Source organism: Lepidothrix coronata, unplaced genomic scaffold (genome assembly GCF_001604755.1).
Source record: "Lepidothrix coronata isolate B3197 unplaced genomic scaffold, Lepidothrix_coronata-1.0 Scaffold0, whole genome shotgun sequence".
NCBI lineage: Eukaryota > Metazoa > Chordata > Aves > Passeriformes > Pipridae > Lepidothrix > Lepidothrix coronata.
The window spans coordinates 8,447,463-8,466,712 of record NW_016690180.1 but is presented as its reverse complement, the minus strand read 5'-3'; the positions used below and the strand labels follow the sequence as shown (position 1 = coordinate 8,466,712).

At 40.1% G+C, this 19,250-nt stretch overlaps 1 protein-coding gene and 1 long non-coding RNA gene across 4 annotated transcripts in view; one reads left to right on the top strand and one right to left on the bottom strand.

Moving 5' to 3' along the window:
* The window catches only part of GABRG1 (gamma-aminobutyric acid type A receptor gamma1 subunit), a 62,574-nt gene extending 60,885 nt beyond the window's left edge, over positions 1 to 1,689 (bottom strand). For all 3 annotated transcript variants that reach the window (XR_001873266.1, XM_017805649.1, XM_017805659.1), the window contains exon 1: positions 1,441 to 1,689. Coding sequence is in view for 2 of the 3 variants with exons in the window: in XM_017805649.1 (XP_017661138.1) it covers positions 1,441 to 1,532 (92 nt within the window). In the remaining variant the exon portion in view is untranslated. The remainder of the gene's footprint in view (positions 1 to 1,440) is intronic.
* Positions 1,690 to 7,276: 5,587 nt separating this feature from the next.
* On the top strand, positions 7,277 to 19,250 carry LOC108493076. Its single transcript, XR_001873346.1, has 3 exons — positions 7,277 to 7,363; positions 17,013 to 17,091; positions 19,172 to 19,250. It is a non-coding gene; the product is annotated as an uncharacterized LOC108493076 (long non-coding RNA).

Genomic DNA, 19,250 nt, shown 5'->3' with positions numbered 1-19,250 from the left:
TCGACTTATGTATAAATACTAATGTTAATGAGATGCATACATACATAACCTAGTCCCGTAATCCAAACCACACTTTGACAAACAAAGAAAAATAAATTTTTTTTTTAGCTAGTCCTCCTCCTTTGTAACTAAGTCTTTGAACTGATAAATTAGCATGCATATTCTTTTCTCTGAAACCACTTGATAATTTCTTTCATACCTGAGGTACACTATGATCATTAAGAAACATCTTGAAGATGCACAGCTGCACTGGTATAATTTTCATCAGTGCCTTTGAAAAATATTTCCATAATATACCAAGATTTTAAGACACGGATAAATAAAGTATAATAAGTGGTGGTTTTAACTAGGACAACACAACAGCCTTCTGAGGATAAGAGATGTCATGAGATCAACATACAGACTGATAAATCATCATTCAGTGTGGAGAAGTGGTCTAGAGTCTGACAGACTTTAAAAAATGTTTAATGGATTTTTTTTCCTTTTTTCTTTTCTTTTCTTTTTTTTTCCCCAGCCTTTACACTACACATTTCTATATCCTCTTAGAAAAATAATTTGGTCTATCGTTAAAAAGAAAAAAACACTGGCCAACAGTCAAATACCCTTTCAGTGCTGCTTTGTGATTTTTATGAGAGTGTAACCTGTGGAATGGTTCCCATTAGTTCTGAATGATTAATGGAGTTGAACGATCAGATTCCTTTTCGTTAACTTGTTATGGGTACTAATAAGACGTACACAGCTGTACCAAACTGTTGTTTCTTCAGAGCCCTTCAGCTCAATATTCTAACTCCCTTAAAATGTACGTTTCCAAGTTCTGGGACTTGAGCAGCTGCCCTTGCCCCATCCCACGCGTGAGCCCGATCGCACTCCGGAGAGGTGTAGAGGCAGGAGCCGGTGCCGTGCGGGATGTCCCGCTGCGCGGCCAGCACACCGAGAAGGTGCCAGCGCCGGGAGCAGTGCCCCCGCACCACCCGCGGAAGGCGCGGGCAGCGCCCCATGTCCCCGCATCCCCGGCGGGCACGGGATGGCACCGCTGCGCGGAGCTCGCTGCGCTCCAGGCGGGGGGCTCCCCCCGCCCGCTGCCCCGGGCCGCCTCCGGCAAGGCACGACACGGCCCCACTGCCCTCCCCGGCATGGCGGGGACGCGCTTTTCCCAGCACAGAGACGAGCCTGGACTCGCCAGCCAGCCCAGCGAACAAGTGGGATGCGGCTGAACTTTTACTTTGCCGGTGCCGGCTCCCCCCGCAGCCGCCCGTGGGAGCCACAGCGGCAGCATCGGCACCTTTTCCGTTGAAGTTTGGCGGCGCAGCACACGCCGCCTCCCCTGCCCTTGTCCCCGCCGCCAGCCCGCCCGACGTCCCCCGAGCTCAGCCCAGGGGGCGAAGCGCCGGTAGCCGAGCACCGGCGGGAGGCGGGCGCGGGGCTTCCCGCCGTACTCACCCGCTCCCCAGCCGCACGGTCAGCAGCAGCAGCAGCAATCGGGCCCCGCGGCGACGGCTCCAGCGGGGCGTGGGGCCCCCCCATGCATCCATGAGCGTGAAGAAGCTCTCCCTTCCCCGGGTTTTCTCCGGAGAGGCTGAGGAACAGCGACCCTGCTAATCCCACCACCCCCCGGCACACGGCAGGCAGAGGGAGGGGACGGGAAGGGTGAAACACCCAAACAGGTAGAAACCCACTCTCCAAGGACCGAGCAACTCGCCCAATAGGCTCATCAGGTTGCTCCATAAATTATCCTAAAAACTGCTGGGCGAATCAATCCCTAGCAGAGGTGGAGCCTCCTTTACTAGAAGGGAAACATGCTTGGGAGAAAGGGTGGCATTGATTTGGTATTTTCTCCGAAGAGGGAAATGAAATAGACCATATATATATATGCATATATGTATATATGCATATATAAATATGCAGAATATATAGAATGATAAATATATGTTTAAAGATATATAGATATATATATATATATATATATATAAAATTTTTTTTATTTTTAAAGCTACTCCGAGAGCGGCTCCGAGAGTCAGCCCCTCGGCCCTGCCAAGCGGAGACCCGCAGCGGGGAGCAGAAACACCGGGGGATGTGCACGGACACCCGCGGAGGCTGCACGGCCCCGCGTCCAGCACGGCCGCGATTTTGGGGTGGGCGGTCCCAGCCATGGGGAAGGGAACATCCACCAGCCTCTCGTTCGTCCCCAGGAGAAGGGGCACACCCCTGCAGCCGCGGTACCTATAGCCATGCTGAAGGCAGGCGGCGTGATGGGCGCGCAAGGGCAGCCGCGGGAATTGCGCGCTCCCAAGGAGCGGTGGGCGCAGGCTCGGCGGCTGCAGACGGCTCTGCGTGGCCGCGGAGCGCCCGGCGGGGACGAGCCGCGGGGTGGGCGATGCGCGGTGCTGAGCTGTGACATGCGCCTGGGCGTGCAAAACGCGTGGTTTTGGTTTTTTTTCCCCTTCTGTTTTCCTCCTTCCTCCTCCTCGGCTGCTCCCTCTTTCTGCCTCTCTCAGGAGATGTACGCGGCAAAGTAGCCAAACACACCCCGCCAGCTACCCCTCTCCCGAACACCGCAGGGAAAGCACCGCGGTGGCGGAGGCGACCAGAGGTTCCGCGCTCGCAGCCTCTGCCTCGGCCGTGGGGACGGGCGGTCACGTCCCGACGGCACCAGAGCTTAGATAACGCGTTATGTGTTCTCTCGTCTTCAGGGTCGGATGGTCCCTGAATCTCTCTCCAGCCCAAATTCCCGGCCCCTGAGATGCCCCTGCGCGGAGCTCTCTATGGGGCGCTTCTGGAGTAATCTGCACAATATGTTCTCAGCGCAAGGCGCAAACCGTTTTATAATCATCATCATCATACTCCTTCGAGTCAAGTTGTCACTGCACAGAAATGTAAATAACCCCCCATCCGGTAGTTATGCCGATGAAAGGCAGTGTTTTGTCTTTACACATCATCATCTGGTTATTATTTTATATGTACAGCTTACAGCTGCTTTAATGGTTAAAGAAACTCACCACGCTTCAGAGAGCTGCAGTACATTAAGTGAAAATTCAACGACTTGAAAATTAATAGCCAGTCCTGTGGGTATTGGCAGACGGTAAAGGCACATATTATTGTATGACCTGAGGTCTCTTTACTGGTGGATTAACACAGCAGGCAGCATCCTAGCATGATGGCAGAGGCATGAGCTCAGAGGAAAGCATATGCATTTATTACAGAGTAGGTGCAAAAGCAGCTCCTCTGCTGCAGGTGGTGGCACTAGCTCCAAGGAGCAGGATTACTGTCCCCCTCAGCAAGACCATAAGCACAGCCTGTCCCCAAGTCCCTTTCTCTCTGGGAAGTCCTTCAGCCCTGAAAGTAGCCATGGCTCTAAGGTTTATTATGGATTGATCTGTCAAATTGACCGCATTTTGCAAAATAAGCAATGAATGCTTCTATGTCTTTGCATCTGATGTTTATGGAATCATTAAAACTCTTTACCAGTCTATAAAATTTCATCCTGTCACTAAAAGATATTATGCAATTAAAGTGACTACTGAGAAAATTTGACATGAGAAGTTTAAGTGTACTTACAGGATTCCAAGGCATCTTCTTTCTACGTGAGCAGTTTGGAGCATCTATTTAAAAACTTAATGTCACTCCTGTGTAGATACAGCAGCTTGCTATCAGTGAAAGCGATGGAAGATTATGGCTAAAACAATACATAGCATGAATAGTGAGGAAATGAAAGTTTTCATTTGATTTCTGGGTTTAGAATGCTAAGACACATAAAAATACTATTAAAATAAAATGAAAATGAAAACAGCACCAATGAGATTTCTCAAATGATACAAGACTAAGGATGACATCAGGACAAGCCATTTTCAGATAGTCCCAAATCTGAATTTTCCTTGTACTCTAATGTAAAGAATAGAAATCCATCCCTTTCAAAATTAGAAAAAATTATTCCTTGAGTAAGTAAAATACTAGATGGAAAATAGGTATAGAAGTTTTGAAAAGCAAACGGGGAACAAAAAATAATAAAAAATCTTTAACTACTAGAAGAAAACTTGAGGGAAAAGAAGTCAACTCAATCAACTAAGATTGTCTGTATTCCTAAGAAAAATAAAAGAAGTAATAAATAAAAACTGCAAAATGGAAAAGAATATCAAAGAAAAGCTGGGAAAATTACCTAGTTGGGTGTCTAGAAGAAGGAGATGCTCATACATGGTAATACACTGAAGGACAGCGAGTTAGTTATTAAGGCCTGCTGATATTTCTCAGCTGCTTGCTGAGTACAGTATTGGCACAACTAACCTAAAAACAGTATATAAATTCTCAGTTAAAAACACCTTCTGCTGCTGAGAGTAATAAGGTTGTTTTAAAAAAAGAAAAAAAAAAAAGGCCAGAGGTGAAGAAAGGAGTCAATAGTATCATTTTGAACCTGCTAGACATCACTTCAGAAACAGCAAAGTGACCAAGGTTAAGCAAAACTGTAGAATTCAAATCACTATAATTACTAAGTTTGGTTTCTGCTAAGGTAAACCACTGTCTCTTCAGTCATGTTTAATGAGTATATGAATAGAAGAACAGGGCTTCATAATTCACTGTCTTTCAAAACCATTTTAAGTCTATCAGTTATTTGTTAAAAGAGCTGCATAGTTCTGGGGTGAATAGGAAAGTAATGCCATCTTTCAGAAACTGCTTGAGACTACTGTCAGAGTAATTAACTTTCCATGTTAAAAACATGAATCTTGAGTTCTTATGAATCTGCTCTTGAGTTTATCTCATTTAACTGATTCGTTACTGAAGTAATGGTTTCAAAGAGAAGAAACAGAAAAAATTTACAGATGAAAGTTTCAGTTTGATTAAATCTATAGAAAAAAGTAGTGAATATTGATTAATTCATCACAATGTAGAATATCAGTTATAAAATAGGAAGTGATGGCATGCTGAAAAATGGAAAAAAAATAATCCAAAGCTTGAATTTGGTAAAGATTTTAAGTATTTAGATGTAAAATCACATCTTAACTTTCAGATCTGCTACCTCATAGTGGAAGATACAGAAAAAACATATATACACTTAAAAAATTTCTTTAGAACTGTAGAAATTAAGAAATTAAAAAATTAAGAAATTAAGAAATTAAAAAATTTCTGTAGAACCACACCCATACAAACACCAAAAGAGCCCTAGTTTGAGCAGCTCAGCATCTAAATTCTGCCCAAGATCATCAGAAATCTATCTAACCTCCAGGTTTGAGGAGTGCAAGATAACAGGATTAATTCCATGTAAAACACCTCTAAAACCCCGCCAGGGTGAATCACCTGTTCCCTAACTTCTTAAAAGTGTAATTATTGACTTGGATTCCATAGAAATACACTTAACCCTCAGGCACTGTAAACGAAGCAAAGGCATTTAGCACAAGTTCTTGATTTCCAGTCTGGAAGCCACCTATTCAACCTCAAGGTACCTATAATTTGTAATTCATCTAAAAGGATATGCGAAAAAATTGTTATACTTAAAGCTGAAGTCCACATAGAAGGAAGAGGAAAAAATCCCCCACATTAATATATAAATAGCTAATATCACTGTATTTTTCACCTGGGAGCCTTCACACTTAGTATCAAAGAGCATTTTGATTCTTCAAAATTTAATTGTTCAAGATCACTGAGGAACCCAAAACCACTCGTATGTAATTTTCCGTAGCTGACATCCTACATTTACTCTATTTCTCTCGAATATAGCTACTTCCCTGACAGGGATATATGAGACTTGATGTAGGATTTGTGTGCCTGCCTACCATTTTGAGCACGTAAGAGCTTTGAAAACCTGGCCTTATTGGATGGTCCATCTTCATTCACTGTGCTTGAGGGAATTTGATGGCTCTCACGTAGTTCCTTAGGGAACCCTTACCTTGCTGAGGGCAAAGTTATCCAGTGCGTGGAGAGGGAAGAAGAAATTATTATAGTGTTCTGTCCTCCACCAAAAAAAGCATATAGAACAGCAAGAACTCAAGGACCGTTTCGGTCACATCTTCAAAAGGGTAGATTTACATAACAATATTTTGGTGAAATTGCAAATATAGACCTTAACTGTGCATTCACAAAGCAATTTAGCTCACCCCCTAGATTTATAGAATCATAGAATAGTTTGGGTTGGAAGGGACCACTAAATGTCATCTAGTCCATTTCCCCTCCCATGGGCAGGAACATCTTCAAAAAGTATCACATGTCATTTATGCATTGGAGTAAGCACAAACATAAAATCAGAGTCACATGCATGGTATTTAAAACCTGCAGCCCAAATGAAAACAGTTCCATTCTTCTTAGGGCAATTCAGAAAAAGTGGTTTTAAATATGCATAATTATGCTTAATCCTATGTGAATGTTTACTCTGATAAAATTCAAGAAAAGTATCTTAAACAGCATAGTAGCCTACTGTCACAATAGATGTAAAAAACATCTCAAGAAGAAAGAAAATTAATGCAAAAACTTTGGCACTGGCCTTTTAGAATGGGTCTTTAAATTTGAGGATGGTGGATATCCAAGGAGGAGAACAGAAAGATGCAGAAATATAACTTCAGTGAAGCTTTTATATTGTGATTAAACCCACAAAATAATTGCTTTCAGTGAAACAGTCAACATCTTAATAGAAAACAAATTATGAAACTCTCACTTCCCATAACTAAATATCATTTTAATTAAGATTTCATCTATGATACATTGATTTAACTGCTCACTCATGTTACTCATTAAAATGATTACCAACAGTACAGCTTTAGCTGAACTTAAAAATTAAGCGAGAGAAGTAATCTCAAGACAATGGATGAAGAAAGAAGACTGCACCCCTCTTTGCATCCAGGGGAAGGGGGATTGTTATAGCATATAAGATGATATTCCTTTACATTTAGCATGTTACCCTTCCTCTCCACTTAAGCTATGATGAAACGAAAAACAAATTCAAGTGTAGACAGATCTATGGTAAGTAGGCTGAAGTGCTTAGGTACAGAAAGATAATTTCAAATCACAAACATTCCCTTGGCTTATTACTATTGTCATTGCCTTTCACTAGACCTTCAAATATTTTCAACATGAGCCAGAAAAAAGCAAATTTTGATCTTTCCTGTATTACTGGGCATAAATCCACAGTCCCTAACTCTTCTTCTCCCTAACAGTACAATTTTATCTTTGCCTCTCCCTCACCTGTCAGACAATTTCCCAGAAAAGAGAGTCCAGGACCCTGGATTTCTCAGGAGTCTGGATTTTCCTCTGTGAAGTCACATCTTTGAAGGCAGTGGCCTTTCGTGGCGAATATGGTGACCAGCAAGGAGTACTTCCCACTGTGAGGCATGAGTGTGCTGCAGACAAGGCAAAGAGTCTTACAGGGGACTGGGGCACCAAGGTACACTCTAGTTCATTTAGGAAGTTAAGTCTAGCTTGGATTACCCCAATGCCATGGGAAGGAGGTGAACACCATTCAAACTCTTTTCCAGTCTGTGCTCTATTTCCCCTGTCAAGGAAGTGACACAGTTCAAACCAGTGTACCTCAGTGGCACAAATGTACAAAGAGTACATGGTATACATTGGCACTTCAGTTCAAATGAGGAACTTCAATTCAAAAGTGAGTCTTGGAGTACATGAAGATGATTGCAGCATCTTTCTGGATGTGCTTTCCAGGACAGTTGGAACATACTGTGCTCCAGCACTAATGGTCTTCAGTCTATGGAACTAGATGGGTACTGGTCTAAAGTAAATCCCCTCCAAACCACACTTACTGTGGGTGCTGGGTTCTCAGTACCAACCGATTGTCTCTGAAGACCTGCTTCCATTTCACCGCAGTATTTGCCAATGTAGCCAAAGCCACAGTGATTATTTAGAGAACTAGGACCTTGGCATGAATTATGGCAAAATGGCCTGCCAATGTATGTGTTCCCATACTTTGAAATCATATAGCAAAGAAATCTTCTCCTTTTGCTGATTCCTTTTGTCTTCAGGTAGGATGAAAATTCCCTTCAAATGGCAAGAATAAGAATCACTTCACAGCTTATAGGATACTCTCAGGAGAATACTATTTGATTATGTGTCTGGTCTTATCTTTTTAGAGGCTACCAGGGCAGCCGTTCTACTTGACTATTGTGAGCACTTACAGTTCCAGTCAGATCAGGAGGACAAAGACATGTGAAAAAGAAAAATAATGGGGCAGGCAAATGTGGTCTATACTTTTTCCCGTTTCAAAAAGATTCAGTTGATACTTGGCTCAGCCTTTGCTGAAAGTTGAAAGTGGCCTTTCAGTACACCCTATCCTGACCAGTCCTCCTTAGAATATAAGAAGTTTTTTAATCTGCAAAGCACAAGAGATAAAAAGGTCTCATCATAAGACTGGTTTGTCTGAAAATTGAAAAATGTTTTCTCCAGAATGCCAATTTAAACTGTTGGTACCAGAATCCCATAGCAAATCTAAAGGAAAGGTGATATAATGCTGTCCAGAATATTAACACTCTCTCTCCGATATATTATGTCACTGGCTGAACTTCCATAATTGTTATTAATTGACCTCTAGACCTCTCAATTGTAACAAAAGCTTCAGATATTTAGAGATTGCTTTTTGGTATATTAGATTGTATTTTGCTGCCTTTTATAGAGGGCATATATTCTCTGAAGTTGCACTAAATTTGTTCCTTACTTTTGCATCTCCATCTTTCTTCTTAAGGTTCCTTTTCCATCTTCCAATTATTGGTTACTATACAGCACTTTAAGAAACAAATGTTTAATTCCCATATTGAATACATTACCATCATCAGTATCTCCTGTGCTTACCAGAGAAATAAGCAGAGATCTGACTGAGCTTCAAATTAGGTTAATTGTTATTGTATATTCACTACGTAATCAAATAGAACTGTCCTACAATATAGCTTGGTGAAAACCCAGCAGTCAGGTTGATAGATTTATTTGGAATGGTAGGAATACGTCAAAATACTTCATGTAAAACCAGCATTGCTTCCAGGTTTAATTATTGAGAGAAAAAGGAAAAAAACCCCTATCTTCCTAAGTAGTCTGCTATGACAGGCCCTCACTAGATTGTGCAATGAATATGCTGTTAATTGCCAAAAATCATTTGTTGATGACACCAAACTTTTCAACATTTAGCAACACTGAGATAGCATGGAGGTTAAAGAATACAGGCATATTCCACTGTACCATAATGCAGAGGTCTGCCAATATTTTAAAGATGTACTTTGTGGTATGTTTTCAAAACTATTTCATTGCATCATCAATATGAAAGTGCTTTGATTTCTTTTTTTTAAACATAGAAGAGAAATAAAAAAGACTATTTTTCTCTCTCAAACAATACCACAGAGTAGGACTAGAGAACCCTTAGTCTTAGATCTGTTGCTCATAGACAAACTATTTTTTCTGCAGTTGTCTTTAATCACCAACTTGGATATTCTAACATTTGCATATAATGAAAATTCATCATTCTAGCATGAAAAAAAATGTTGCTGTGCAGAGATAATTCTGGTGAATAACATAGAAATCAACTAGTTTTGAAAGTGGAAGAATTATGGTTTATCATGTGCTCTCAGGAAGGTCATTACCAGTTATGATTATCAATATCAATTCACCCTTTTGATTGGAGACTGATGAAACAGCTGCTTTGGTTTGTATCATTGATAATTATTATTCTTAAGAATGATCCTTCTATGTAATAATTCAACCATTCTTTTGAAAGTATCTCCTAAAATAATACCACTGACAAGACTGGTGATACTCATGTTATCTTCTGCTTCAGCTGTGTTGCAAATGATACTCTGTATGTCAGAGTCTTTGATTTCCCTAATAGCTGTTAAAAGCATTGCATGTTTTTGTGAAGCTTCACCTCAGTTTCCACACTGTATTAACCATGAAAAACAGATTCTTTATTTAGTCTTGAAAAAAATCATTATAATTTAATCTGATTTAATAAAATAAAATGTTATTTAATTTTCTAATCTATTTTGTTTCATATCTCATTTACTTGAAAATATTTCTACTAAACTACTAATCCTTGTATGCCATTTAATACTCATTAGCTCCTAGCAAAACACTGTCCACCCAGAGGCTCACCTTTCGTTTTTAGGAAGTGTCTCAAAGGTTACCACATGTTAATAGCTACCAGTCTCAGTGTGCTGCAGGCTTATGGCAGGTGTTGAGTAGAAGCTGCCATTCATGCAGAATTTTTCAGTGTCCCGTAGCTGAGAAATTTCCACCATCTATGTTCCACAGCTCTTTATCATAGCGTGTAGTTTTGGGCCCCATGGTATAAAAGAGACAAGCTATTAGAGAGCATCCAGAGGGCAATGAGGATGGTGAAGGGACTGGCTGCCAGCTTTTCCTGGCAAATGCTGTGGGAGACAGAATCAAAGGCTTTGTTGAAGTACAGGTAGACAACACCCACAGCCTTTTCCTCATCCACTAGGTGGATCACCTGGTCACAAAAAGAGATAAGGTTGGTCAAGCAGGACCTGCCTTTTCTAAACTCATGCTGGCTGGGCCTGATACCCCGGCTGTCACGTACATGCCATGTGATCGCACTCAAGATGATCTGTTCCATAACCTTCCCTGGCACCAAGATCAGACTGACAGACCTGTAGTTCCCTATATCCTTCCTCCGACCCTTCTTGTAGATTGGCATCACCCTGGCTAACCTCTAGTTGTGTGGGACCTCTCTGGTTAGCCAGGACTGACAAAAAATGTTGGAGAGTGGCCTGGCAAGCTTTTCCACCAGTGCCCTCGGTACCCTCAGGTGAATCCCATCCAGCCCCGTAGACTTGTGGGTGTCTGGGTGGCACACCAGGTCACTAACTACTTCCTCCTGGATTGCAGGGGGTCTATTCTTCTCTTTTTCCCTGAGGGGGCTGTTTTCCCTGAGCATAACTGGTCTTTCTGTTAAAGACTGAGGCAAAGAAGGCATTAAGTAAGGCAGTCTGTCCTCATCCTTGGTGACAATGTTCCACCCTACATCCAATAGAGGATGGAGATTTTCCTTGGCCCTCCTTTTGTTGTTAATGTATTTATAAAAACACTTTTTATTATCTTTCACAGCAGTAACCAGATTGAGTTCTAGCTGAGCTTTTGCCGTTCTAATTTTCTCTCTACATGACCTAACAACATCCTTGTACTCTTCCTGAGTTGCTTGCCCCCTCTTCTGAAGGTCATAAACTCTATTTCTTTTTTCCTGAATTCAAGAGAAAGCTCTCTGTTCAGCCAGGCCAGTTTTATTCCCCAGCAGTTTGTCTTTTGTCACATGGGTATGGCCTTCTCCTGTGCCTTTAAGATTTCCTTCTGAAAGTATGTTAAGCCTTCCTGGACCCGTTTGTTGTTAAGGATTGTTTCTAAAGGGACTCTCTGAATCAGTGTCCTCAACAGGCCAGTGACTGCCCTCTGGAAGTCCAAGGCAGAGGTTTTGTTGACCTGCTCCCTTACTTCACCAAGAACTGAGAAGTCTATCATTTTTTGGTCATTCTGCCCAAGACAGCCTCCAACCACCACATCTCCCACCAGCCCTTCTCTGTAAACAGCAGGTCTAGCAGGGCACCTCCCCTGGTAAGCTTGTTTACTAGCTGTGTCAGGAAGTTATCTTCCACACACTCCAGGAACCTCCTAGGCTGCCTCCTCTCCTCTATGTTGCGTTTCCAGAAGACATCCAGCAAGTTGAAGTCTCCCACAAGAACACAGGCTAGCCACCATGAAACATCAGCCAGCAGCTCATAGAATACTTCCCCTGCCTCTTCATCCTGCAGCTCATAGAATACTTCACCTGCCTCTTCATCCTGCCTGGGTGGTTTATAATGGACTCCCACCAGGACACCTGCCTTGTTGGCTATCTCCTGAGTCTTTCCCATAAACACTCAAGTCTGTCATCACCATAATTCTGCCCTAGACAATTAAGACATTCCCTAACATATAGGGTACCCCACTGCCTCTCCTTCCTTTCCCGTCCCTTCTGAAGAGGATGTTGCCATGCATTGCAGCACTCCACCATGTTTCCAGCATGGCAACTGCCTCCTATATTTCCTGCTGCCAGTGGCTTCCAGCTCCTCCTGTTTGTTACCCATATTGTGTTCATTGGTGCAGACGCACTTCAGCCGCATATTGATCAGATGTGTTCTCCTGTTCCTAAGCTTCTAGTCATAGATCAATATGCCCAATTAGCTGTACCTATCACTTCTCTGAAGGTGAGTAGGTTTTTCCCACTTTCATCATACGCATGCCTGTGTCTACTTTTCTCTGGAAGCAACTCAAAAAATCACCTTAATAGCTACAAGTACAACCATAGTAACAGAGAGTGTGTTAACCTCTGAATGTTTTTCACCATATCAGATAGACAAACTAAACCAAAATATTAAACCTTTTCTGTGACATCTTAGGTCTATGTGACAAAGTTGTTTCCAAGTTGGGTCAGAAGGCTTTCTGTCCTCACCATAAAGTGCCTGTTTAGTTCTTTGTTTTCACTGAACTGGGTGCTTCTTTACCCATAGCAAGATGTCTTTCCTCTTTCTTATCAGAAACAAGTATCTGTAGATAGACAGTAGATCACAACCTCTCTACAGCAGAGATAGGTGTGCACAAGCTAAGTAGAGTAGTTATGTCTCCTGCTGTTTCCAGTTTTAGTCCTTTATCCTTGGCTACAGAGGAATTTATAGCCCTCATCCCTCTAAAGAATTGTGACTTTCCAATAGCTTCTAGTCTTATTTTAAATTTCACATTCCTGCTTTTGAGCAGGAGCCCCAACTGTTGCTTACGCTTGCAAGCCTGGAATCTTACATTGCATGTAGATTCTCCATCCTTATCCCCATATAGCTTTACCACCCAGGATAGCAGAAACACTGTTTCCTGCATTGACAGAATATCTGTTCTGTCAATTTTTGTCTTTTCTGAGAGAAAAAAAAATTTAGGATAGTGTATTAGAGCATGTGAAATAGCTGGAGAAAGCATACAAGCTTTCAAGTACATGATGTCTTCACCAAGTCTGAAAAAATTGTGAAAAATTCCAAGCAAAGCAGAGATCAAGTGCAGTTGCTTTGGATTTACCATAGTTGTGTTTGTCAAATAGACAAGTGGAAAGCAAAGAGCACTTAGCACTTGTTCAACAAAGAACTACAGGAGGTAGGAGATGAGGTAGATTGGTTTAATGATCCATTTGCAATGTGGTCCTAAATCAGAATTTTACATTTAAGCAGCTCACTGAGTATTTGGTTTCTCGACTAAGAACTGATGGTTGGTGCCTGAAAGTCTAAAGAAGGGTTGATGTTTTTGATCAGATTTCTTAAAGTACCAGGAAGTGTACCACATTTTCCGACACTACTTTTCCATCAAATGCTATAAGTCTTAGTGCCTTTTAATGCCTTTAAATCTGTCAATAAATCTTTTTCAACTCCTTACCAAATTTATTCAAATACTCTTTTCTAAAATCAGCTCAAACTCTTCTATACTGAAGATCTTCCACTAATACAGCTGTTAGAAGTTTGTTTCCCAGTTCTCCCTCTTCTCTGCAACAAGTTTTACTCCTTCCCAGAATTTTTCCTTGTAACTGGCATGTTTTATTTTTAAAAGTCTTTCTTCTAATGGAATCAGTCCACAGTTTTCAGTAAGAAACTCCAAATCATTTTTCAAATATGTAACTGTCAAAATGTCTGATCTCGAATGGGAAAGAACTTGATAATAGGCATATTGCATTGCCCTCATTCTGTGTTACTAACCTGCTTAAGGTGGTGTGAATACCTCTGAAAAACATAAATGGATTTTAAACAATTGTTAAGTTTATGACCAGAATTCAATCACTTTTATAATAGCAATAAGCTGAAATCAATGAGTTAGAAATAGCATCCCAGAACTACCTAGCAATGAATTTTGCATATGCAACGCACTCAAACAGAATTACTCCACGGTTAATCCTACACAGCTTTTGACAATGTGCAAAGTGCACTAAGGATTTGATTTCAACTGTTCAAATCTGCTCTTAGCTCTAAAAACAACTAACTCATACTGACAAGTTAAAAACATTCTATAAACTTTTTAAAATAGCTACTCCATTTCTAGTGACCAAAATTCCTTCTCTGGTAAACCACTTTCAATAACAGTGATACTGCCATAACTAATAGGTATTAACAGCAAGTTGTTACCAAAATATATCAGTACACAAATAGATGTTCTTGTAGAGCATTCTTTTTTTTGTGGCATGAACCCTTGAATTACCCTTGAATGGGACTGTATGCTTGACTGGATTGTACTAATATAACGTTAATTACTTTATTGGGAAAGAACAGTTCCAAGGCATTTGAAGGAAAACAGGGGTCTCCAAAAATTCAAGCACATAATTCAGAATGGGCTTTGAAAGAATGGGCAAGACCAGAATGGCATCAGAAGCCTCAAGACCATAGACCAGGGTAGTACTGGATACAGCGGTGACAAAGACAGCAAAAGTCAAGTATCCAACACAGGGAAAATACACTATATATACTAAAAGCCAATGCTAATGTGGAATTTGCAAATCATTGAAGAAAGAGAAAATACATTTGTTAGTAAACATATAAAAATAACACCAAGTGAAACCAGAAATGAGAAGGAAGAAGTCCTACTATAACCACCATTTTCCTGTCAGTGAAGCACCTGAGATGCTGGATCCATGGTACAACTCTGCTCCCCTATTATATTCTGCTTAAGGAACAGTAACACTATTTATCTACTGACCCAGAATAATAAAAATGAGTGTAAAAGAAACAGGGATAGATACTAGGAAATCTGTGTTCAATAATTGTATTATAAATGAAAATTTGCTGTGCTTAGGTCATTTCAACTGTATGATTTAGCATCCTTGTAACTAAATTAGTAATAGAATTTTGATTAAATTTCTAACACCTTAATTGGACTAACAATAAATTCCTGAGTTTGTATAAGGTGTTTTTCTTTAGCCCACATGCACTGCACAGTGCATTTGCTTTGACATCTTACCCTTGATTGTAATTTGGATGTACTGCTCTTTAAAGTTATCAGGCATCATTTATTCTTTTGCCTCTTAACACATACATCTAATGTATTGATAGACAAATTAATTGGATAGCTTTTCTTTTAATGAAAAGCTGTGCATATATGAGAGCCTAGTGAGTAGGTGTGTTTCATCACCTTTGATGCTGCAACAATCAAAACGAGAATAGTGGCAATTTGGTGAAAAGACTGCCATGGCTGCCCACAAGCCCCTGATGCTCTGGAAACAAGCAGGGATAGCAGGGCTATCCTTCATAGCAAGGGAGGTCCACAAGCCTTCACAGCATTAGCTAGCTGCAGTCACTGAGTGGTGCTTCCTAAATCACATGAGAATTAAGCCCTTTGTTATACAGAAAGAGGTTACCTGTACCTTCAGTTCACTCATGCAGACACCATTTGACCTCCTGTCCATCTCTGAAATGCCTGAATGTTCCACTTGCTGCAAATGCAGATGAACAGGTAATCCCATCTTGATGCAAGCCTGGCTGCAGTGTTTGTCTTGTCCACTCACAGTTCCTCTTCCTGTGCTCCTGTGAAACACCTGAGATCAAACTCTTCCCTTTACATAGAAAGTCCAACTTCCTCCTGTCTTCAGAAGGCTTCTATCTAAAATCCCAACATTTCTGAAACATGAGGAAATCACACCAAATAAGTATTTTTGTATCTTTGATATTTATTTGTGTATAATTATAATTTTTCACTAGTAGAGGCATTTTGGGGAAAACAAGTGTTTATAAATTAGTGATAAGTGCTCGTGAAATGAGGTGCTGGAATTCTGGATAAAAATCATGGCCAGTCAGACCAAGACATGGTTACTAAAGAACAACAATCAATTTGTATACTACAGCATATTTTTTATAATGTATCTTTACATATTGCAGCCCCTTAAATCATAAACCCCTCAAAAGTCCTTTCCAGGTGTCTTTTTACCTCCTTGATATTTCTGATTTCTTCACCAAAGTTTTAAATAATCCACAGACAAACATAAATCAATACTCTTTAAGGAGAATATCTTCAGGAAATCTCCCTTTAAAGGAGTAATACGGTAGCTTTTCATTAAATATAGCAAATTATTAATGTGTTTGCTTGTTCCTTTACCTATTCTGAATTGTCTAAACATAATTTTTAATTCTTTTTTCCCTGTATCTACTTTGTAGACATTCTTTCCACTTCAAAATACCTGTCTTAGTCATAAAGCATAAAAGAGCTATAAAAGCTGACTTTAAGTGGTGTCCTTAAATCCCTTAGGGACCATCCAGCATTCAGCAGATTAAAGTAGTAGTTTTTCAATGACATTGAAGTGTGAAAACTCAGTTAAAAAAGACCTGTTGGATACTTTTAAAAGACAGCTCTTGCAGAACACAAGTCACTACCTGGGTATTAATATATGTCTCAAGTCTTTCTTCATATGTTAAATGGAAGTGTCTGGGATTAAAAAAGTCTGCTTATGCTACTTCATAATTTACACTACACAGTGCTGAACTTGGCCAATGCTTTGTCATCTCCCAACTGTACCTGTTGCTGTGTGAAGGCCTTTCTAATGGAAAATAAGTCATTCCCCCTTAAAATTCATTGCAAAGTTACCAGTTGAGCTTTAAACACAGCATCTGTAATATGCTGTGGTGACTGGATATTGTGCAGCAGCTCTAACACTTCAACAAAACTATTAACTGTTTACAGATAATGAGTTATAAATGTTCTTTTGCCATTAAACGTAAAATGCTCATGCTGATGAAAACACAATTATAATCCAAGAAAGTGGTGTAGGTAAACTTACTAGTAATAAAAATCTGTAGGAAACCTGAGGAATTATATTCTGTGATACAATATCCCAATAACTACTCTTCCATGGCTGCAATGCAATCAGCAGTGCTTTGTCTGTGGGCAGGCTCCTAGAAGGCTTAAAGTGTTGGAGAGAAGAGCCTCATGGGTTAGCAAAAGCCTCATAAACTTCAGAATCAAATTTAAGAAGTGATACCTGAGGAAATGAGACTTTGAAGTTGACCTTTCTTTGTTATTATTTCTAGAGAAAGAAATGATGGTACTGTTTCACTCTTCCTGCTCAGGCAAAAAGAAGAAAAGAGATGGGTTCTTTGTGCATGCAAAGTAAGTGAGAAGAATTCTTGTGAGGCAAGTTAAAGGAAAAGCAAAATAAAATTATTTTTCATGCCATCGAGACTAACTGAATTGGGAAGGGAAATGCTGAAGGAAAGGAAATCGTAAAAGTCTGAGCTGTATTTTTTTTAAGAGCTACAATGTAATCTGCTTTAAGAGATCTGCTGAAGATCAGTCCAATGTGCAAGAATATGCTCTCACTCAACATTTCAGTAATAATTTGAGACACCATGCAAGTTGGAAGGGGTAGAACATATCTTAAATAAACTTTACTTGAATATCCTTTATCAAAATATTGTGAATTTATTGAGCCAAGAAGCTCCTTTAGGGCTATTTAACACCTGTTGAAATTTCTAGTTGTCTCCCACATTATTCCAATACTTAAACAATCGCAGTTGCTTCTAAATTGAAAAATACAGCAAACTACACGCCAAAATACACCAGAAAAAGTGATTGCTTATATCTGAGACATGTAGAGGGAATTTTATTCTCAAAGGCACTTCGAAGGCACCTGACTATCTTACTGACACTACAAATTTACTTGATCATTTTTATTATAGAATATTATAGAATACTAGGGATTTGCTGGGAATTAATAAGGATTTGAATCATCTCTAGGTCCTTTCTGGGCAAGTTTTGGTTTCTGTATAAAAAAAGAATCTAATTATATGGATTCTCTATTTGATTTAACTACACGTTACCTTTTATGTCTTGGTAAGTTATCCCACTGTCTCCAGATAACTCCCTGTAATTCTCCTCCACGGTCTTTTGGAATAACTTTTGTTGCTGCTATTTCATCTTACTCAAGCCCTATCTTCTGCTGCAAAAGGATGGGACACACAGACCTGTATCCTGTCCTGTGCAGTCTTAAGAGAGTTTGCAAAGGAAAAAGAAGATATGGCAAACACCCTGGATGCTCAGGCACCACAGGAGCAGTGGTGGTCCCCTGCCCGCCCTTGCTGCCCTGCAGGAGCAGGAGGCTTGCTGTGCTGTTTGCACCCATCTGCAGCTCCAAAAGCCCCTAATTTGTCCCCTTCCTGAGCCAATGGCTAAGCCAGCCTAAGGGAACCCGAGAGAATTTCTCAGATGATTCAGAAAAGCTAAGGAAAGGATTATGGCTTTACATATATTATAAATGCTTACGCCTTCATACCTTCAAACTGTCTGCAAAGGGTATTATGTAGTTGAGGTTTGCCTGTTATTGACTTCTCTCCAGTGCATGCAGAAGTTTCTGTAAACAAAAATGTTTCTTCCTCAGAATTCTGTGCCTCAGAAATAAGAGGTGCATTGAATCTAATCTCCTCAGGTTTGAGGAGAGATAGGAGACTCAGAAATGCTCGTTAGTTCTCACACTTTATAGAAAGAAATATGATGTTATGTATTGAAGCTAAGGAAAAATTCATTTCTCTAAGCTAAGAAGGAATTCACCAGAACAAAACATATCAGGAAAGCAACCAAAATCAAAATCAAATAAAAAACAACCCCCAAAACCTTAAACAAACAAACAAACCCCCAACTCCTAAACAAATGGAATTTAAACAAATCAATTTTGAAAAAGCTTGAAGCTGTAAAAAATTGGAAAAGATCTGGAAAAGCCAGACACTAAGGAAAAATTTATTTCAACTAATCTATGGAAAAATTCACTAGGATGAAATGTGTTAGGACAAAACCTAAAGCAAACAAAAAGATCTTAACCAAATGGAATTTAAACAAACTGGTTTTAGTAAAAGCTATTTCTCAATTGATCAGCAAGTTTTCTTTGAGAAAGTTCAAGTTCAATAGTTCTCTGTTCGTCTGACTTTCTGCTATGAGAAAAAAAGCACAAAACTGAAATATTTTTCTTTTGATCAAACCCTCCTTGCCTTGTACATGCATTACAAAGAGCTGAAACACAATAACAACTGCCTTTATCCTGAACAAGTCACCTTGAGAGGTACAATCTAACCCTGAATTTATTTATGGTGACTGTGAAACATGACTATGAAAGGGAAATATAGTACTGAAGAATGAATATGAAATACATTTTAGTTGAAGTAGTTCATTATTACATAACCTCTCCTTTGTTATATAGCCTCTTGAAACCTGATAGAAGACTACAAGAACAAAAGGGAGGCACTTTAAGTAGAGGAAGATTTTCTAAAAGTCAACTG